Here is a 22,900-nt window from a genome sequence, read left to right as displayed (position 1 = left end):
AGCAGTAGCAAAAGGTTGTCCAGCTGTACTCATGACTTTTTCTCCAGAGTACGTTTTCCCAGCAGTGAGTCTCTTACTTTTACCATCCTTTGCAGTCTTGAAATCCTGATAATTTCCCACATTATCCTTGTCCTGGTTCCTTTTTGATAATAGTCCTTCCCTCTTATAAGGACCCTTCTGATTATATCAGGTCCCCAGATAATCCAGGGTAATTTCCCCATCTCAAGATTCTTAGGAATATCTGCAAAGTTCTTTTTGCAACAGAAGATGACATATTTATAGGTACAAGGATTAGGACATAGATGTCTTTGGGAGACCATTATTCAGTCTACCACAGCTGTAAATAGAGAGAGGTTAACAATATAGGAATGGAGTGAGATTCCTGAGGAAGCTGGAGGTAACCAACTCAAAAGGGAGTGGTTATATTGTATGTGGAGCATGTCATGGGCTTCTTGGACTAGATGGAGGTGTCAGACAGTTGAGAGGAGTCTCTTTAAAACAGATATATTCTTAGTGGACTTGAAGAGAACAGCAAGATGCTGTAGGGTTTTAAGGGCCACTGTAAAAAAGATCAGGGACCTATAGTCATAAACAGTAAATCTGAGGTGAAAAATATTAGACAATTTCCTTCAATGTCCTGGTAAGGGCAAAAAATGGTTTACTAGATTGAGGTGATCAAGTTGCAGGGAAGGTGCAGAGGAAAGAGAGTGGATGAAGCAGTTGAGAATGTTAGTGAGAGGAAGGTTCAGTGCCTGTTCACAGAGTTGATCCTGGGGAGGTGAAAGAGTGGGGCTCCTAAGGAGACTGAGAGATTGAGGCAAGGGGGAAGTCTCTAAAAAGTGGAAATGGAGTTTATGATTTTCAAGTTTCTGGATAATGTCCAGGCTGGAGTTATGGTAACATATTATTAAAGTGGAAGAGAACTGGATATTGATTTGGAGTAGAGTCTGCTTATGTGCATTGTACATATACTTTGCGGTGGGAAGTGGGATGTGTGGAGTTAACATCTAGGGAATCCCCAACTGATACATCTATATCTTTAAGAGAGAAAAACAACAGCAGACAGTCAATTATATTAAGAACATGTAGGGCCCACTTCTACAACCAAAAGAGGAAATCCCCATTAAATTGTATGTGCTTTGGGGGCGGAATAATGACACTGTAGTATTTAAAAGAACTGGAATGAGATAATATATACAGAGAATATTGTAGATATTATCTTTGGAATTAAATTTTGAAGTCTTGGCTACCATTAACTACCTGTAGGGTCATCGACAAGTAATTGAATTCTCTAAGCCTTATTTACCTCATCCATAAAATAGCAACAGTAAAGTTGCTCATGGGATTTCTGTGAGATTTAATGTGATAATACATGTTAAGGGCTTAGCCTATTGCCTGGCACATAAAAAGCTCAATGAATGCTTTTACAGCAGCCCAATTTTCTGCTGCTAGCAAATGCATTCTTATGATACAAAGGTCCAGTATCAGATGCTAGAGAGGAATTCATCTGAGATGAACTCATGACTTAATCATGAGTCATTTCAGGTTCTTTCTCAATGTCATCCTCATTGAGAAAGAGAATCATAACTATTTTCAACCAAACATAAAATTAAAGAAAAATCCTGACAGAAGTGAGCAATGTTTTCACCTCCTTTTCGAAGCCACTTTATATTCCAGAGTCTGAGAAAAAACTTTGTTCTTCCGGGCTCTTTCTATTGTGAACAAGTCACTTCCACCCTTTCCTTTTCTTGAAGACAGAACTTCCGGTTTCGATTTCTCTCCATTTATTACCCAATGCCGTTACTGGGGCACCCTCACCACCACCTTGAATCTCAATATATTCTGCACATGCATAACGTCATGGAATTAAGCGTCTGGAGCACTAAAGACCATGATGGGCTGGGGTTGAAACTCGAATTTCAAACATTAATGAGCTTGATGACAAAACTAAAGAGCATTCTTCTTCTCAATTTAAATTCTCTGTGATAGATGATTGGTCTTTCAAATGTTCACACTGGACAGTTATACTATTGGAAATTTTTCATAAAATGAACTTCTTAGGACAGAAACTCAAAGCCCCTAATCCTTTTTTACTCCATTTTTGCATGTCCAGTACCTTGCCAGAGAAGAAAATCGCCACACTTCACCATAGACTTTCATAGTGCTTAGCGTGCTGCATTTACTCTCAGCCTCAATTCCTTGTTTAGAGTCCCAGATTTCTCTGCTTTCTTTCCCTTTACATTTACATGCATGTCCCAGATAGCATATCATCGCTTCTACTATTACTTCCCTAAGATTCTCAGAATAAACCAACGCAGACCTATATTCTACCTCCAGAAAACTGCGGAAATCGAAAAGGCCTCGCGGTGGAGAAAAGAAACCGAAACTAACTCCCTAGATATAAACTCAGGCGCTGGCTGCTGTGTGGCTCAGAGCGCCCAGTCCGACGCCAGGCTCTGCGCTCCGTCCCCTCTGCTCCACCTCCTCCCCGCGGGACGTGCAGCTCGGAAGCTCTTTGGACCTAGCAGGTTCGGCGGCCGGGGTGAGGATTGCGGGTGACGTCGGGTGTCGCTAGGGACCCTGGAGCGGAGCTGTCCCGCTAGGTTTCCTTCAACATCCAGATGGACCGGGCGGGGAGGTGGCCTGGTGGCTTCGTGCGCGCCGGGCGAGGGGAGCTGGGGCGCCCACTGGGCTCGGGCGGCAGCTTCGCGGAGAGGTAGGGAAGAGGGACAACCGCCGTGAGAGAGGAGAGTGCTCAGGCATTTAACAGGTCCTCTGCACCCGAGGGAGCCTGGGGATCTGGGGTGCTGAGGAGAAAGTAAGGGTCACCACATCTGAGCACAGCCAATCGAACCTGGACATTGACAGGCAGCAAGCCGCTTCCCTTTTTTCCGTCTTGTATTTAAGCTCTTTTTTTTTTTTTTTTTTTGAGTCAGAGTCTCGCTCTGTCGCCCAGGCTGGAGTGCAGTGGCGTTATCTCTGCTCACTGCAACCTCCACCTTCCGGGTTCACGCTATTCTCCTGCCTCAACCTCCCGAGTAGCTGGGACTACAGGCACCCGCCACCACGCCCGGCTAATTTTTTTAAATTTTTTATTTTTTATTTTTAGTAGAGACGGGGTTTCACCATGTTAGCCAGGATGGTCTCAATCTCCTGACCTCGTGACCCGCCCGCCTAGGCCTCCCAAAGTGCTGGGATTACAGGCGTGAGCCACCGCGCCCGGCCGGATTTAAGCTCTTAATAGCGGAAATAAGGTTTTACTATTTCTCTGGAAAGGTACTTTGTTCTCTTTTCCCGCTTCTCTTTTGTTTACAAAGTTACATTGATAAATTTATAATAAACTTCTCAAGGTTTTCCATAATCAAAGAAGCTGACATCGTCCGTGATGGGGCCTTAAGGATTATGAAAGCTCCTAATGACTGCTAGAAAAAGCGGTCAGAACCAAACAGAAGCAAGTCCTTTAAAGACACAATAAGAAGTCCAAACCATAACATCAACGACATACAGACCTTCATGATTTCGAGTGTTCTCCTGAAAGCAGTAACATACCATTCAATCTAAGATTTGCAGTTTGAAGTTTAGTGGAGCTCAGGTGCTGAGAGTTGAGGGTACTAAAATAAATGAGGGTGAGTTATGCTTCCAAGGCTCTTCGCCTTCTATCCCAAAGATATTGGGGATAGTTTAGTGTGAATCCTTCCTGATACTCTACAAAGAGACAAGTTTTTGTCTATAGCTCATATCTCTCCATCCATCCATCCATCCATCCATCCATCATCCAGCCATCCAACCATCCATCGATCGATCGATCCATCATCTGTCTATCTCTAGATCCATACACTTTAAAAGATATTTTGGCTGTCATACTGGTATGCTTTTCTTGGTTCATGATTTATTGGTACCTGTCAGTCTTACTTAGTAATTGCTGTATGATACCCCATGGTATGCTGGGTCATAATTGATCAGTTTTATTTGAAACAGAAGAGAAAGACATAAAACAAAAATTAAATGCCCTTCTCTACTACTTTCCCCTTCATACTTAGTCTCACAGTTTTAGTTCTCCTGAGGCGTTACGACTCCAAAGATATACATTTCTTTCTTGGTTGCTTATAAATTATATGCTTACAAATCAGTCTTTTGTTTTATCTACTTTAGACAGACTGCGATGACTCCCTGTGAAAGAAATACTTCCAATATGAATTACGTATTTTTAAAAATTCTTCTCATGATTAGCTTTATGGCTTTTAATAAAATACCCATATTAATTATCATCCACGGCTATGTTGATGTGGGTGGAAATCTCTGTGGTTTTCCCTGCTGCAGGCTCATTTTCTGCTTTGTAAGTATGGAGACCTGCTGGTTGATTTACTGATATCACCCTTTTTTATAACCTGCTGCTTGTTTTACTGATGTAATCATTTTTAAGGCAGCTCATAGTTTATTTGGAAATACAATTCTCTAAGAAATGTATCCAGCTTCTTATGCTCTAGTTAGTTCCCTATGCCGTTAATTACACCCAGAGAGTTTCTATTTTCATCCTAATTCCCTCTCAAATTAGCATAATCTGTCTTAAATTCATTTGAAATGATAGTCTGGCCTGGGAAGGTAACACCTCCACCTAATACTTGCAGCAAGGCTAAGTCCTTCTGTTTAACTGAGAATTCTTTATGAGTCTTTGTTGAGCAAGGTTTCTTTTTTTTTTTTTTTTGTCCTATCACTTTTTATTTGCAGTACAGAAGCTGTCACCTGTGCGACCCAAATTTCTTGGCTCCCTTCCTTCTTCTCCTCCTTTCCCCTCCCCTCCCCTCCCCTTCCCTTCCCTTCCTTTTTAAAATAGGGATGTGGTCTCATTTTGTTGCCCAGGTTGGTCTCCAACTCTTGGCCTTGAGCAGTCCTCCCACATCGGCTTCCCAAAGGGCTGGGATTATAGGTATGAGGCGCTGTGTCCAGCCAATTCTCTTCTTTCCAGCTCTGCTTTCATACCACCCAGTTCCTTCTTAAGACATTTCTCTTTCCCATTCTTCCTTGGTCATAGCTCCTCAAAAACAGCAACTAAAACACTATAGACATTGACCATCAACCTTTTCCAATCACTTTTCTGTGAGCATCAGGCTTGTTGGCATGTGGTTGGCTTCCTAGTTTTGAAGGGGATGATTTTTACCAGATATTTTGCTTTGCATCACCTGGGTTTCCAACTTTTAAGCCCAAGAAGCCTAGTTTCTCACTGCCTATTATCTGTCCATTAGGGTGGAGATACATACCATGTTTGATTGGTTTTATAATCTGCGTCTTCTCTTTTTACATCTAAGATGAGGATGAAAATTACAAACCTGTGGTATGTTATGGTTTGTTAGTATTAAGAAAATTAGTGGTACATAAAATGATGGTGCATCTTGCAATTCATGGATTTTTAGATTAAAAGAACGATAGCACTATACCATTATGCAATGATAGGAAGGATTTCACTTTTTTTTTTTTTTAGACAGAGTCTTTCTCCGTCGCCCAGGCTGGAGTGCAGTGGCGTGATCTCGGCTCACTGCAAGCTCCGCCTCCCAGGTTCATGCCATTCTCCTGCCTCAGCCTCCTGAGTAGCTGGCACTACAGGCGCCTGCCACCACGCCCGGCTAATTTTTTGTATTTTTAGTAGAGACAGGGTTTCACCATGTTAGCCAGGATGGTCTCGATCTCCTGACCTTGTGATCCGTCCGCCTCGGCCTCCCAAAGTGCTGGGATTACAGACGTGAGCCACCGCGCCCAGCCAAGATTTCACTTTTGTACCAATTTCTGTAGCAGTAAGGGAATGCTAACTTCTGTAGCAATTACAACTTCTAAATTTCAGTGGCATTACACAATAGAAATTTATATATGTTGTCCTTCTAAGAGTTCAAAGCAGATTTTCCTGGCAAGTGGGCCCAACAGTGATTCAGGGACCCAGTTTCTTCCATATAGTAGGTCCACTGTTCCCTGGAGTCTTAATGTTCTTTGCACCTAACTTTTTAAAAGAGAAGAATAGAGAAGGTATACCTACTTCTCGAAAGTCTGGCTATCACTTGCACTCACGTTCCATTGGTAAGAACTAATTTCATGGCTATCTCCAGATGCAAAAGAATGGGGAAAATGTAGTCATTGGCCAGATCACTGCTTCTCAGTGATAATTCTTAAATGTGGAAGGAGGAGCATGAATTTTAGTGGATAGTTGATACCTCTGATCCGATACATATGATTTTTTTTCAATTTTTTTAACTTCCATCAGAATCCAAAAGAAAGTCTTCACATTACAATTGGTGTATAAATGTCTTGTTTTTTAATCTATAGGATTCCCTCTTTCTCTCTCTCTTTCTTCATCTCTGACTCTTTGTCTCCCCTCGCTATTCTCTGTTAGTTCTTAAAATTAGAGGCATAATCAGTTCTTTTTAATTTTTTATATTTTTGTTAAGAGTTCACATAGATGGCATCATATTCCATTCAGAGACAGAGAATGTCTTGCTGTCTCCATTTTTATGGTATTAGTATCCATTGATGTTCAATATCTAGATCCATTAATTTATTAGATGTTTCAAAATGAGGAAAATACAAATTCCTCAATTCTTCTTTTATTTTTTTGAACTGGGTTACTTCTGTAAAGACAAACTTCTCATACTATTTACTTAATCAGAGTTACACTTTGTATTGACAATAGGGGATAAGTGTTTGTTTTTTCATTGCAAAACATGTTCTTTTTAAAAACTTTTATTTCTTAAATCTTTATTTTTTGATTTATCTTCTCTCTTAGTTTGCTAAAGCTGCCATAACAAAATATTATAGAGTGGTGGCTTAAACAACAGAAATTTATTTCTCACTATTCTGGAGGCTGTGAAGTACAAGACCAAGATTCTGGCTGATTCTGTTTCTGGTGAGGTGAGGGCTCTCTTCCTGGCTTGTACATGACTACCTTGTTGCTGTGTTCTGAGAGAGAGAGTGAGCAAGCAGGAGCAAAGGGGGAGGGGCGGGGTGGAGGGGAGAAGGGAGAAGGGAGAGAGTATGAGCTCTCTGATGTTTCTTCTTAAGAAGACACCAATCCTATCAGATAAGGGCCCTATCCTTATAGCCTCCTCTAATCCTAATTACCTCCTGAAGCCCCCATCTCGGATTACCATCACACTGGGGTTTAGGGCTTTAAAATATGAATTTTGGGGGGACATAAACATTTAGTATATAACATTATCTTTGAATGCTATTTCTGGGCTCCCTATTTTTTTTTTTTATAAATGATAATAATAGCATTCCTACTCTTTTCCTAACATTTTTCCCTCTTTGTACTTCTCAAATTGGTTAGCTATTTTAATATATTATCAATGTTCAAAGCATTTACATTTTGGTTCTCTGAATAAATTAAGTTCATTGTTATTTGTCTATACATTGAGTCTAAAAATTGAAAAACAAACACAACATAACTGTATACATAGTATTCATTATGGAGTCAAGTTTTGTGATCAGATCCAACTAGGAAATGCATTCTATATAATTAAAACTTGATTACAGTAGACTTTTCAAAGCATTAAACAAGATGAAAGACATTGGTCATATGTCAGAGCATTCAGTGTTGGCCATAATGTTAAAAGAGCCGATTTTAATCAGTTTTCACTACGTCCAGGTGCTTTTTAAGCAGTTTATGTATTAACACATTTTATCTTGACAACCCTAAGATAATAATATTATTCCAAATTCGCAGACAGGAAACAGAAACAGAGATGGTAAGCAATTTGCCTCAGGCCACACAACTAGTTAGTTGTAGAATTAGGAATTCAATCCAGGCATCCTGGTTTCAGAGCTCATGTTCTTATTCACTTTAATGCCTCTTTCATTTTGATTCTTTTGTGGCTAAAATATCTTTCTTTTTTGCCAGACTTTAGATTTTCTCTTTATCTTTGGAGTACTGAAATTTTATCAGGATATATCTAGCTGTGGCTTTCTCTTTTTTCATCAAACTTGCTTTGTTTTTGGAGAACCTTTTTAATCTAGGGATTCATATTTTTCTTCAGCCCTGAGGCAGTCTTCTTAAATTACATTTTCTCACAGTATGCTTTCAATTATTTTCACCACTCATTCTGGTATCCCAGTTATTTCCTCCAGGATTACCTTTTAATGGATTATATAAGCTTCGATCAATCTTTCATGTGTCTTAATATTTCTTTTATTTCTATCTCATTGTCTTTCTGGACTCTGTCTTTTAACTTGGGATTCTGTTTTATTGTTCAGCAAACTAATTTATTTTATATCTGCAATCTTGCTTTGAATTTTCAAGAGTGCTTTCTTGTTCCTGTATTTTTTTCTTTTCAATAGCAGCATGCAAGCTCCTATTTCATAGGTTCAGTATCTTTGATTCTGTATGAAAATTCTAGTGGAATTTTTTAAAGTTCTCTTCTGACTTCTAAATTATCTCTTTTTCTCAGTATGTCTTTTAGAATATTTTGATGTTTTTTAGTTTATTTATTTGTCTTCATTTTTGGTGTTTATTTTCTGTCTGATCAGTATTTTATATCTGACGATCCTTACTTTTATATTCATACTATAAATTTTAAAAATTACAGTGCTTAATAAAAAAGCTGTTTTAGGCTTTCCTAACCTGTCTCTCTCTTAAATGGGAGGGGCTCTTTGAATGACCACTCCATTCACTCCTTCAGGGCTCATCTGAAATGTCACTTTCTTGGAGATACTGTCTGTAGCAATCCTGTCCAATTCGTTATAACTCTTTTATTTTTCAAATAGTACTTAACTTTTAAATATTTAAAATTTTATTAATGTTTTTCCACTAAATGATAAGCTCCTAGAGTGCAGCAAAGCCTACTTTTGTCCTTTTCACTGTACTCCCACCCCCAAGTGCAGCGCCTGTCACACAGCAGGTGTTTGCTCATTCAATAGTTGTTGAATAAATGCATTCTGCTTTCTGTCCCTTCAGTTTCACAGAGACTGTACTTACTTTGGCTATAAATACTTTTCTACTTACCAATCCTGTGGCAATGTTGAGTTCTAACCATATTTTGCTGCTATTCTTTATGGTTAATATGAAGTGAAGAAGTGAGTTCTCCCAGAATCACCTCCCAAGACAAGGATTTGAGTGCCAAAAGTTCATTTTGGGAGTGATCAGGAATGGCCAGAAACTTATTTTGGGAGTGACCCAGAGTCACTAATAAGCAGCATTCAGTGATTTCTTCTACCTGTGATATATACTCATTTCCTCAGTTATCTTTAGTAATCAAATGACTTGATAGTTCTATTTCTAGCCCAGAAACCTGGCCACCTTTCAGCGTGCTTTGTCCAAGCCCCATCGTCCATCCTTCTGTCCTTGCTAGGATCTGAGGAGTCATCCGTGACACTCCCAACTGTCCCTTCCCATGTGGAATCTATTGCCAAACTATGTCACATTTATCTTCAAAATGGCCCCCCAATAAATCCACATCTCTCCAGCTCTAAATAGCACCACATTAGCTCAAACCACCATCATCTTTCTACAGGACTATTTCAGTAGCTTTCTTTATGCACCTCCCCATCCAATCTGCTCTCTCTACTAAAGATAGAGTAATGTTTACCAAGTGCAAGTGTAATCAAATTACAACCAGTTTAAAACCCATCAATGGCTGAATTAGCTCTGAGGATGAAGACGAAACACCTTAAAATTCCTTAAAAGACTGCCTAGCTTCCTTTTTCTCTAACCTTATCTGACACAGCCTTACCCTCTGCTGCAGCCGCACTAACTTCTTTTCTGAATCTTGTACTTTCCATACTGTCCTCTGTCACAGGGCCTTTGCACATGCTGTTCCGTTTGCCAAGAATACTTTTTATTGCTTTTTTGGGGGGCAAATTAACTATAAGGGAGTACTCATTCCTTCAGATCTCAGTTCATGCATTAATTCCTTAGGGAAGCCACCCTCATCTCTGTGCCTTTTGTCACATTTGTGATTTGAAATTTTTTGTATGATTATTTGATCAATCTTTGCTTATTTACTAGACTGCTTGCTCTGTGGAAATTGTAACCATATTTTTTGGGTCCATTTCTTTGTTTTAGGAATAACTGCAGTTCTATTTTTTTCTTTTATTACAGAGGTGCCATTCACATCAAATGTAGCCATTTTAGAGGTGTCAAAATAAATCAGCCATATTTAATAAATTCCAGTTCTACTCTTCTACCCTGTAGCCCAAGAAGCAGCAACGATGGGTAATTCTCAATCTTTGATATTTGTAGCCTATAAAGCAACAATCTTGTAAGATATTCAGATTGAATAATGTTACAAAGTAATTGGATGTCTATATTTCATTTCCTTAATAATTACTAAATTATATAGCTGTGTAAAAATATTGATGGCTCAAAAAATCTCCTTATTTTTAGGGTCAAAGGATCATGCAGTATTTTTCAGGGAAATGACACAGTTAATTTTGAACGAAATGCCAAAAGCTGGGTAAGTACTGTGAAGTAAAAAAGAAGGAGCTATACTATTGTATGCTCTGTGTTTCCACATCCCTCTTAACCCGTATACATATACATGATCACTCAACCTATTTATCTTGGAGCAGCTTGGAGATGATGGGAACACACTCTTCTTCCTATAGTTGTCTTAGCTGTCACTGAACAGATTGTTTCCTAAAACAATCAGATTCATGGAGCTGGGAGTTATGTATGTCCTTATCCAGAATAACAGCCTTTAGAATCATATTCTCAAGTTCAAATCCTGGCTCTGCCATTTAGCATTGGATAATTTCCTTTGCCTCTCTGAGCCTAATTTTATTTTAATAAAATAGTAATTGTGCTATCTCCTTCTTATAAAGGACAGTTGCTTAAATGAGGTATTTGAAAAGGCATCATGGACTGGCATGAGGTACTCAACAAACAGTAGCTTATGCAATAATAGTAACAACAACAGCAACTAAGTCTCTGTGAAACATCTGTGATTTTTATTCTCTTTGATTTTTATTTTAGGTATTCCAGCATATTAAATGATTTTGTGGAATCTAATTTTTTTGTGATTGATGGAGATTCCTTGCTTGTCACATGCCTGGGTGTAAAATCATTCAAGTGGGGACAGAATCTCCACTTTTTCTATCTGGTTGAATGCTATCTTGTGGATCTTCTGAGTAACGGAGGACAATTCGCCATGGTTTTCTTTAAGGTAATATATGATGATTGATGTCGTTTTAGTCCTTTGAAGACTATAACTGAAATCTCTTAACCTAAAGAGCCTTTGACCTAAAATGAAGCATGTCATCATAGAAAATATAAAAAGACAGGTTAACAAAAGAAAAAATTACCCATAATTTCACTACTCAGAGATAACCATTCTTTATTTTTTATTTTATTAAATTTTTTTCCCTCAACTCTATGTTCCCACATTCACAATATAGATCAGGCACAGAGCCTGGGCTGAGGGGTATATTGGGTAGGTTTACTCTACCTCCTTTTCTATATAGTCAGTGTAAGAATTCAGCCTGTGGTAAGCACCAGCAATCCCATTCTTTAAGTTTCAATATTTTATTATAAAATTTCAAATACAGATAAGTTGAAAGGTTGTAGAGCAAATATCTATATCCCACCATCTAAATCCTACAATTACATTTTATTTTACTTACTTCTTCATATATCTGTAAGCTTATCCATGCCTTTATTCACCTGTCAATCCTTTTATTTTGGAGGTACGTTTCAAAATAGTTGTAGACACTACATTTAACTCTGAAACACTTCATCATACATGCCATTAACTAGAGTTCGGTACTTATTTGCAGGTTCTTTTGATGGTAAAATTTATGCACAGATCTTAAATGTGTTACAAAAAGTTTTGCTCCAGCCTAATGCCATTTAACGAGCTTTGGCACGTGCATAGTATTTACCAGTACATTGAGTTTTGACACACGCATGCACGTGTAACCCAAACTCTTGTTCCACAATACGTCTTCTCATGCCCCTGCCCAGTCCATCCTCACCCCATTCCCTAGAAGCAACCACTGTTTAAATCCTTTCTATTGCCTTCTTGAGTTTTGCCTGTTGTAGAACTTTCTTTTTTTTTTTTTTAGATGGAGTTTCGCTCATTTTGCACAGGCTGGAGTGCAATGCCGTGATCTCGGCTCGCTGCAACCTCCACCTCCTAGGTTCAAGTGATTCTACTCTCTCATCCTCCCAAGTAGCTGGGATTACAGGCGCGTGCCACCATGCTCAGCTAATTTTTGTATTTTTAGTAGAGACAGGGTTTCATCATATTGGTCAGGCTGGTGTCGAACACCTGACCTGAGGCAATCCACCCGCCTTGGTCTCCCAAAGTTCTAGAACTTTCAATAAATAGAATTTTACAGTATGAACTCTTTGTATAAACCTTTCATTCAACATAATATTTTTGAGAGGCATCCATTTTGTTGTGTGCAGTGGTATTTTGTTCCTTTTATCACTTTTGAGTAAGGTTTTATTGTAGAAATGAGCCATGGTTTGTTTACCCATTTTCTTGTTGAGTGGACACTTTCCTGTTGAGCAGTCTCTTTCAATATCTTGCCTAGATGAATAAAGCTACTATGTGCATTCACATGCAAGTCTTCGTGTGGACGTAAGTTTTTATTTTCCTTGTGCATGTATCTGTGATTGAAATATATGTTTTATAAAACTGCCAAAGCTTTTCCTAAGGTAGTTGTGCCCCTTTACACTCACTCCAGCAATGAATAACAGTTCTGGTGCCCTGTGTAGTTGCAAACATTTGTATTTGGTCAGTCCAGCCATTCTGGTGGATGTGTAGTGTTATGTCCCCGTGTTTTAATTGGTATTTATCAAATGGCTAATGATGTTGCCTACTTTTTCAAGTGCTTATTGTTCATTTGTATACTATGACTTGTGAAGCATCTGCTCATATCTTTTGACCATTTTAAATTGGGTTCTTTATCTTTTTAATATTGAGTTGTAGTAGTTCTTGATATATCCTGTATACAACCTCTTGTCATATATATTTTTGCAAATATATTTTCCCAGTCTGTGGCTTGTCACTTCATTTTGAGACGGAGTCTCGCTCTGTCACGTAGGCTGGAGTGCAGTGTGCAATCGTGGCTCACTGCAACCTCTGCCTCCCGGGTTCATGCCATTCTCCTGCCTCAGCCTCCTAAGTACTTGGAACTACAGGCATGCGCTACCATGCCTGGCTAATTTTTTTGTATTTTTAGTAGACATGGGGTTTCATCGTGTTAGCAGGATGGTCTCGATCTCCGGACCTCGTGATCTACCCGCGTCTGCCTCCCAAAGTGCTGGGATTACAGGCATCAGCCACTGTGCCCGGCTGCCACTTCATTTTCTTAGTACTATCTTTGGATGACCTGATTTTTTTTGGTGAAATCTAATTTATTATTCTTTAATGGTTATTGTGCCTGTATCCTGATAAGAATCGTTGCCTCTTAGTCACAAAGATATTTTCCTATATTTATTAATAATTGTAGAAGTATGTAGTTTCAGCTTTTGCATTTTGGTCTATGATATTTCTTGAATTAAATTTTGTGTGTTTGTGGTGTGAATGGGGGATTGAGGTTGATTTGTTCCAGCATCCATTGTTGAGAACATTTTTCTTCTACCAGTGGATTGCTTTGGTTTCTTCATCAAAAATCAAATGATTATATATGTGTAGGTCCATTTCTGGGCTTTCTACTATGTTCCATCAAAGGATTTAACAAATTACCAGTACCACAATGTCCTGATTTGTGTAATTTTATAGTAAATCTTGAAGCCCACTTTGTTCTTCTTTGTTTAACTTTGGCTATTCTAGGTTCTCTGCATTTCCACACGAATTTTAGAATCAGCTTGCCAATTTCTATTTAAAAAGAACAATGGGATTTTAATGATATTCATTAAATTTGTAGACCAATATAGTCTTTCAGTTAGTGAACACAATATGTATCTCTGTTTTTTAAGATCTCTAATTTCTTTTATCAGTTTTGTAGTCTTCAGTGTGGAGGCGTTGCACATCTTTTGCTAAATCTATTTCAAGATATTTCATGTTTTGATCTTACTGTAAATTGAATTTTTAAAAATAATTTTTTATTTTTTGCTGCTTGTATATAGAAGTAGAATTGATTTTTGTTTGTTAACTGGTATCCTGCAATCTTATTAAAACAACTTATTAATTTCAGTGGCTTATTTGTATATTTCTTAGATTTTTCAATGTCTTCAGTGAATAAATACATGCTTATTTCTTATTTTCCAATTTTATTTTTTAATTGCTTTTTCTTGCCTTATTACAGTGATTGGCACCTCTAGAAACGCTGAAGTAGAGTGAGTGGGAATCTTTACCTGGTTCTTGATCTTAAAGGGAAAGTGTCCATTATTTCCCTACTAGGTATCATATTAGCTGTAGTTATTTTATGTATATCCATTATCAAATTGAGAAAATTTCTTCTTATTTTAGGTTTTCTGAGAGTTTCTATAATTAATAGGTGTTACATTTTAAAAAATGCTTTTTCTACATTTATGGAAACTCTGATACACCTTTCCTCTTTTGCTTTCTTAATTTGGTAGATTACAATAAATGATTTTTAAATATTAATTCAATCTTTTATTCCTGGGAAAACCTCAGTTGGTCATGATAGATATCCTTTCTTTAATATATTGCTGGGTTGGATTTGCTAATATTTTAAGTGTTTTTGGTATATAGTCATGAAAAACATTAATCTGTAATTTTACTTTATTTATTTATTTATTTATTTATTTATTTATTTATTATTTGAGATGGAGTCTCACTCTGTAGCCCAGGCTGGAGTACAAAGGCACGGTCTCGGCTCACTGCAACCTTCGCCTCCCAGGTGCAAGCAATTCTTCTATCTCAGCCTCCTGTGTAGCTGGGATTACAGGCATGCGCCACCATGCCTGGCTGATTTTTGTATTTTTAGCAAAGACGGGGTTTCCCCATGTTGGTCAGGCTGGTCTTGAACTCTGGAGCTCAGGTGATCTGCCTGCTTCAGCCTCCCAAAGTGCTGAGATTACAGGCATGAGTCACCGTGCCAGGCCAATTTTATTTTTTATAATGACTTTGTTTGGTTTTGGTATCAGGATCATGCCGACCTGGTGAATGTGTTGAAAAGTCCATTTTCCTCTTCTATTTTCTGAAAAAGTCTTTATGAGATTGGTATTATTTCCTCAGACGAATTTGATAAAATGTGATCAAATTTTCCTGTGAAACCATTTGGGTCTGGAGTTTTCCTTGGAAGAAAATTTTTGATAACAAAGTCAATTTCTTTAATAAATATAGGGCCATTTAGACTTTCTGTTTTATCTTGTGTCCGTTTTGTTGATTGTATATGTCAAGGAATTTGCCCGCCTTATCTAAGTTGTCTAATATTTTGGCATAAAGTTGCCTATAATATTCTCTTATTTTCCTCTTATTGCCTAAAGATTTGTAGTGATGTTAGTGTTAGTTAGCTCCTTCTTTCATTTTTTTTTTTTTTTGGAATGGAAACTAAATTTTCTTTTTTTAAAATTTGAAACAGGGTCTCACTCTATATCCCAGGCTGCAACACAGCAGTAGCATGATTTTGGCACACTGTCACCTCTGTGTCCTGGGCTCAAGTGATCCTCCCACCTCAGCCTCCTGAGTAGCTGGGACTACAGGTGTGTGGCAGCATGGTTGGCTAATTTTTGTATTTTTTATAAAGATGGGGTCTTGCTGAGTTGTACAGGCTAGTCTCCAACTCCCAAGGTCAAGCAATCCACCTACCTTGGCCACCCAGAGTGCTGGGATTACAGGCATGAGCCACTGTGCCTAGCCACTAAATATTTATTTTTTCATTCATTTTCAGATTATGCAGTTTTACACTGAATAACACAGAAGGAAACTAAAATTACCAACAGTTTATATGTAAGCTTGATTCCTGTCTTAAGGAAAAGAAGAACACTACAAAAGCAACACGTATTCTAACAAAACGTGTTCTAACATGTTTTGTTAGAACACAAACAAAAAACCTCTAAAAAGCTTTCATGTTACACTCCCATTTTGTGAATTGGCAGCTGTCTGTGTCCTTTAAATCTTTGATTATCTGCTGCTTTCTGTGTAGCAGGCAACAAAGCACACAGATTGTAACTATAGCTTACCAAAAGGGGATACATGGACCATATATCCATCACCTGGATACTCTAAACCAGTTTTTAAACATAAACTGCAGAAATCCTGACTAATACAGCAAAATAAGACTTTATTTTTTGGCTAGCTGCTAGTGACAACCAGTGATGCCATAACAGGAGGGGACTGGTCAGAAACATGACACCAACTCTTAATAGCAACTGCTCTACTTGAAATTCACATCTGATGAAATGAGGACAGATTTTTATTCCTCTATTTTCGAATGATAAATATCATCACATAATTTTACAAATTGAAATGTAATTTGTCATTGTTGTATCTCTGATTCTATAACCTGATATACTGCTAAGGGAAAATAAGGAGTTAACTTTTTAAAAAATGTGTGAAAGCCGTAATATCATCTACTGTATGTGACAAAGCCTCACAGATTCTCTATTGTGATAATTTCCATTTTCTTCTGCCCTCATTTATCCTTTATATTGCTAAGTTGTGTCTTCCCTCTTCTTGATTAATCTAGTTAGTGATTTATCAATTTTGCTGATGTTTTCAAAGACCTAGCTTTTTTCACTTTGTTAATTTTCTGTATTGTCTTTTTTTTAATTTCACTGATTTCTACTCTTGTCTTTATTTGTTTCTCTTGGATTTTCCTTACTCTTTTTTCCACTAACTTCATAAATTGAAATTTTAAGCTAAGATCTTTTTTATTTTCTATTTATGAACAGTAAAATTTTTCTTGTAAGCTCTGTTTTAGCTACATATCACAAATTTGCATCTAATGGTTTTTTCTTTACCATTTAATTAGAAATAATTTCTAACATCTCTTGTGATTCTTTTTTCTTCGACCGGTGGATTATTTAGAAATTTGTTGTTTTAAAAGCTGGGGGTATTTCACTACTAGATTTCAAAGTATTCCACAAAGCTCTAGTAACCCAAACAGCACGGTACTGGCATAAAAACACAGTTGGACCAGTGGAACAGAATAGAGAACCCAAAAATAAATTCACGTATTTACAGCCAAATGATTTTTGACAAAAACATATCAAGAACGTTCACTGGGGAAAGGACAGTGTCTTCAGTAAATGGTGCTCAGGAAATTGGATATTCATATGCAGGAAAATGAAACTGAACCCTCACTTTCACTATATTAAAAAATCAGTTCAAAATGGATTGAGGACTTAAATGTAGGACCCAAAACTATGAAACTATTAGAAAAAAACATAGGGGAAATGCTTCAGGACATTGGTTAGTGTGAAGATCTTATGGAGAAGACTTCAGAAGCACAGGTAGCAAAAGCAAAAGTAGACAAATGGGATATATCAAACTAAAAAGTTTCCGCACAGGAAAGGAAATAATCAACAGAGTAAAGAGATACCTTCAGAATGGGAAGAATATTTGTCAGTATTTATCAGACAAGGAATTAATATCCAGGATATGCAGGGAACTCAAACATCTCAATAGCAAAAGAAAAAAAAAGAGAATCCAATTAAAATGTGGGCAAGTGAGCTGAATAGGCATCTCTCAATAGAAGACATACAAATAGCCAACACATGTATGAAAGCATAGTCAACATTATTAATCATCAGAGAAATGCAAATCCAAACCATAATAAGATAGCATCTCACCCCATTAGAATAGCTATTGTCAAAAAGACAAAAAAATGCTAGTAAGGATGTAGAGAAAGGGGAACTCATATGCTGCTGGTATGAATTTGAATTAATTCAGTAATTATGGAAAACAGTATGGAGGTTCCTCAAAAAACACAAAAAGGAATTACTATATGAACCAGCAACTCCACTACTAGATATATATTCAAAGGATAGGAAATCAGTATGTTAAAGAGATATCTGCTGTCCTGTGTTTATTGCAACACTATTTACATAGCCAACATATGGAAACAAACTAAGTGTTCATCAACAGATGAATGGATAAAGAAAATGTGGTGTATATATACACTATATAATACTATTTGGCTATAAAAAACAAAATTCGGTCATTTGTGGCAACATGATGATCTTGGAGGACATTATTGCACCATAGGGTGGATATAATTAACAGTAATTTATTGCATTTTTTCACATAGTTAGAAGAGCAGATTTGGCATGTTTCCAACACACGCACACACACAAATAATTGTGTCCGATGTGATCAATATGCTAATTACTCTGATTTGATCATTACGCATTGTATACATATATATCAAAATATCACCCTGTACTCCATAGATATGTGCAATTAGTCCAGGTGAGGTGGTTCACATGTGTAATAACAACACTTTGAGAGGCTGAGTGGGGACGATCATTTGAAGCCAAGAGTACAAGACCAGTGTGAATAGCAAAGTGAGATCCTGTTTCTACCAAAAAAAAAAAAATACAATTATAAAGTCACTTAAGGATGATTTTAAAAATTAAAAAACTATTGTTTTAATGTATAAATTCTTGTTTTTTCTAGATGTGTTATTGATTTCTAATTTAATTCCATTGTGGTTGAAGAAAATATTTCTGTATAATTTCAATTATTTAAACATCTATTGGGACTTGTTTTGACGTCCAATACATGGCCTATTTTGGTGAATGTACCATGTGTTCTTGGAAATAATATATATTCTACAGTTCTTGAATATAATCTTCTAGAAATGTCATTAAGTCAGAGTAGTTGATAGCTAAAATTAATTTTTATTTGCAACAATAGATACTTATTTTAAGGACACCTGGGAACATGAGGTAGGAGGAGACTTCCCTCAACCATCTTTCTTTGCTCTCTGATTTTGTATGCTTAAATTCTAGGAAGCACTTTAGGATCAAAACTGAGAAGAAATTGTATTTACATTCCAGTAGAATGGCAAATCAATAGAGGCACTATCCTTGTTTGGATTGATCTATATAAACATCCTCAACAGTGTATTATACTATGGTTTTTAAAAATTACAGATTGAATGGCTTCCAATTTTAACAAATCTCAACCCAAATACAAAAGTATATTATGAGCCCATTCCCTCATCCTACTCCTAGAAGCAATTGTTGTTTTACTCCTAAGAATTCTAGTCTATATTTGTTCAATCTTTATACATAGGATTTTTTTGGGGTGGGGGTTAGTTTTGGCACCATTAAAAGTGAAAGCAGTGTTTTGATTGATACCTATAGAAAAGTCAGGGTTCTTTTAAAATTATGACAGTCTAGTAGGCTAGAGTGTCAATATCATTTAAAAACAGATTTTTTTTAACTTAGTTCAGGGGTACATGTGCAGGTTTGTTATGTAGGTAAGCTTGTCTTATGGGGGTTTGTTGTACAGATTATTTCTTCATCCAGGTATTAAGCCTAGTACCCATTAGTTATTTTTCCTGATACTCTCCCACCTCTCACCCTCCACCCTCCACCCTCCAATAGGCTGCAGTGTCTGTTGTTTTCTTCTATGTGTCCGTGTGTTCTCATCATTTAGCTCCCACTTACAAGTGAGAACGTGCAGTATTTGGATTTCTGTTTTTGCATTTGGGACATGATCTCATTCTTGTTTATGAATGCATAGTATTCCATGATGTATATGTACCACATTTTCTTTGTGCAGTCTATCATCAATGACTTAGTTTGATTTCATGTCTTTGCTATTGTGAATAGTGCTGCGGTGAACATATGCGTGCGTGTGTCTTTATGATGGAATGATTTATATTTCTTTGGGTATATACCCAGTAATGGGATTGCTGGGTCGAATGGTAGATCTTTCAGGAATTGCCACAGTTTTCCACAATGGTCAAACTAATTTACACTCCCACCAACAGTGTTAAGCATTCCTTTTTCTCTGTAACCTTATCAGCATCTGTTATTTTTTGATGTTGAGTTATTTTAACTCTCATTTTTTATTATTTTTAATAATAGCCATCTGACTGGCGTCAGATGATATCTCATTGTGGTTTTGATTTGCATTTCTCTAATGATCAGGGATGCTGAGCTTTTTTTATATGCTTACTGGCTGCATGTGTGTCTTCTTTTGTTTTTGTTTTTGTTTTTGTTTTGAGACACAGTCTCTCTGTCACCCAGGCTGGAGTGCAGTGGCATGATCTCGGCTCACTGCAACCTCCGCCTCCCGGGTTCAAGCGATTTTTGTGCTTCAGCCTCCCAAGTAGCTGGGATTGCAGGCACCCACCACTGCGCCCAGCTAATTTTTGTATTTTTAGTAGAAACAGGGTTTCACCATGTTGGCCAGACTGGTCTCGTCCTCCTGACCTCAGATGATCCCCCCACCTCGGCCTCCTAAACTGCTGGGATTATAGGCGTGAGCCACTGCGCCTGACCATATGTCTTCTTTTGAAAAGTGTCTGTTTATGTCCTTTGCCCACTTTTTAGTGGGTATTTTTTTTCTCTTGTAAATTTGAAAAATAGAAATTTTGATTTGCCAAGAAAAGACTTACATTATTTAGGGAGGAGACACGTCACCTGGAATGTTACATTTTTATCTACTAATAGTGATTCACATCAGCTTCTCAATTCAGATGAAATACATCTATCCACTTGCTACTTTAATCCCTATTTGAACATAGATAGTAAAAGAATTAGAAGTGAAGTAGTAGTGTATGCCTGCTCAAATAAAAGAGATGAATCTATATAATCCACATTTTGACCTGTGGCATGCACTTGTGAAATGAGTCAAGTTTAAGGCCCTTGAGCAAAACAATTAGATCACATGAGTTCAGTCCTGTATAGCTTTGTGCTGTAAGCAACAAAATTAACAAATAATTAAAGGAAGATTTGAAAATGATGTGCTTGTTTCTTTTTCTCACCACAGGATGCTGAATATGCATATTTTGATTTTCCTGAACTTCTTTCATTGAGAACTGCTTTAATTCTCCACCTTCAACACAATACTAACATTGATGTGCAAACGGAGTTTTCTGGATGCTTATCACAAGATTGGAAGTTATTCTTGGAACAGCATTACCCGTATTTTCTGATAGTTTCAGAGGAAGGCCTGAGTGATTTACAAACATACCTTTTTAACTTCCTAATCATACATTCCTGGGGAATGAAGGTCAACGTTGTGCTTTCATCGGGGCATGAATCTGATACTCTCAGATTTTATGCACATACTATGGAAAGCACAGACAGAAACCAAACTTTTTCCGAGGAGGTAATTGACATTAAGAACTCATTTTTTGTCCTGATTTCTTGTTTTAATTCTCAAAATCACTAACTCAATATTCTTTCTGTATTTTTAATGGAACTTATTATAGGCAGTCTCCGAAGAGGTAATACATTTAATAATGGTAACAATGATAATGACGGACATTTATTAAGCACTTATGCCAATTCCTTTTCCTAAATTTCTCTTAATTCTCAGGGTACTCCTATAAGGTTTGTAGCATTATTATATCTATTCATATCTAATTATGGTATTGTCACCTCATCTGTAAAAGAATATGTAGAGTATTGAAGTAATTTGCTCATGTTAAGTACCTAATTGTAGTATAATAAGAAATATATTTGCACTTTATCCCCAGTTGCTGTCACAGAGCCCCTAAAACCCTTGGAATTTCTTGAGTAATAATAATGTCTTTTGTTATTTGTAAGGAGCTGCTTTTGATCACATCTGAATTTTTCCTAATGAGGTAACCTAGGGTGGGGCCCCTGGATAGCCTCAGGGTTGGGCTGGCCACCAAAAGGACCAAGCCATCAGAGGCTGGAAGCTTCAGTCCCAGCCACCACCAACCTCTGGGAAGGAGAGTAAGAGGGGCTAGATATTAAGCGCTATAAAAACTCTTGAACAGTGAGGTTTGTTCAACTCCCAGGTTGGGAAGTCCTGGGAGGGTGGTGCACCCAGGGCATTACTGGGGCCATCTGCCCCTCTCCTCATACCTTGCCCTGTGCATCTGTTCCATCTGGCTGTTCCACAGTTGAATCCTTCATAATAAACTGGTAATAGCAAGCAAACCACTTTTCCTGAGTTCTGTGAACTATGCTAGCAAATTACCAAACGTAAGGAGGGAACCCCAGATTTGTAGCTGGTCTGTCAGCATGTGAAGCCCGGCATTTGTGATTCGTGTCTGAAGTGGGAGGCCATCTTGTTGGACTGAGTCCTTACCCTGTGCGGCCTGCCTTAACTCAGGGTAGTTAGTGTCAGAATGGAATTAAATTGTATGGCACCCAGTTGGTGTCTGGAGAGAATTAGGCAATTATTGGTGTGGAAAACCCATACTTTTTTTTTTGTTAGTGTTATAAGTAAAGAAGTGGTTTTCCTTTACGAATAAAAGGTTGGCAGTGGATTTCCCCAAAGGAGTATGTCTCTAGTTTCTATATTTAGCCATAGGGTGTCCTGCCGTCCTGGAAAGCAAGAAATGCATTTAACTGGAAATCCATGTGTTTAGAGGTTCGTGTGTTGCATATAGGCAGTGAAATGATGGGTAACATGGAGGAAGGACCCTTAACGAGAAAGAAATGAAGAAGACTGACAAAGAAGCAAGTAATGAGATAATTTCATTCCTTAACATAAACTCATGAAGTCTGAAGAATTTTCAAAGCATTATGATAGGCTCATTATTTTGGTATAGTTGACATTAGGTTTATGCAGTATTTATGTTATGAAACTTGGGAGTCAAAAAATATGTTAATAATCTTATGAGTGAATCTAGTCTTGTTCCAGTTTTCACATTTTGAAGTGAATTCTGATGATGCAGGCCATTCGATAGTTTATCAAAAATAATCTTTCAATATAATTCATATTTTTACTTTTTATAGCAGATCTCTGTCCTTTGAAATTGGAACTCCGCCTTTGTTTTTTGTTTTGGTTGGAAAATTGCCTTCTAAATGTACAATATGGCAATAAAACTAAAATTTATCATGTTTTGAGAA

General features: G+C 37.4%; 1 protein-coding gene and 1 non-coding gene across 2 annotated transcripts in view; one reads left to right on the top strand and one right to left on the bottom strand.

Annotated features, from left to right (window-relative positions):
• The first annotated feature begins 2,400 nt into the window (after positions 1–2,400).
• Positions 2,401–22,900, top strand: part of DDX60L (DExD/H-box 60 like) — a 129,048-nt gene continuing 108,548 nt past the window's right edge. The window contains 5 exon segments of the mRNA XM_063705634.1: positions 2,401–2,542; positions 10,079–10,192; positions 10,364–10,433; positions 10,952–11,141; positions 20,841–21,182. Coding sequence (XP_063561704.1) covers positions 10,189–10,192; positions 10,364–10,433; positions 10,952–11,141; positions 20,841–21,182 — 606 coding nt within the window. The 5' untranslated portion in view covers positions 2,401–2,542; positions 10,079–10,188.
• LOC115934469 (small nucleolar RNA SNORA51) lies at positions 11,349–11,479 on the bottom strand. The gene has a single exon (XR_004070262.3). It is a non-coding gene; the product is annotated as a small nucleolar RNA SNORA51 (small nucleolar RNA).

This window comes from Gorilla gorilla, chromosome 3, assembly GCF_029281585.2.
Source record: "Gorilla gorilla gorilla isolate KB3781 chromosome 3, NHGRI_mGorGor1-v2.1_pri, whole genome shotgun sequence".
Taxonomy (NCBI): domain Eukaryota; kingdom Metazoa; phylum Chordata; class Mammalia; order Primates; family Hominidae; genus Gorilla; species Gorilla gorilla.
The sequence above is the reverse complement of the archived record's forward strand: the minus strand, read 5'-3'. Positions and strand labels throughout refer to the sequence as shown.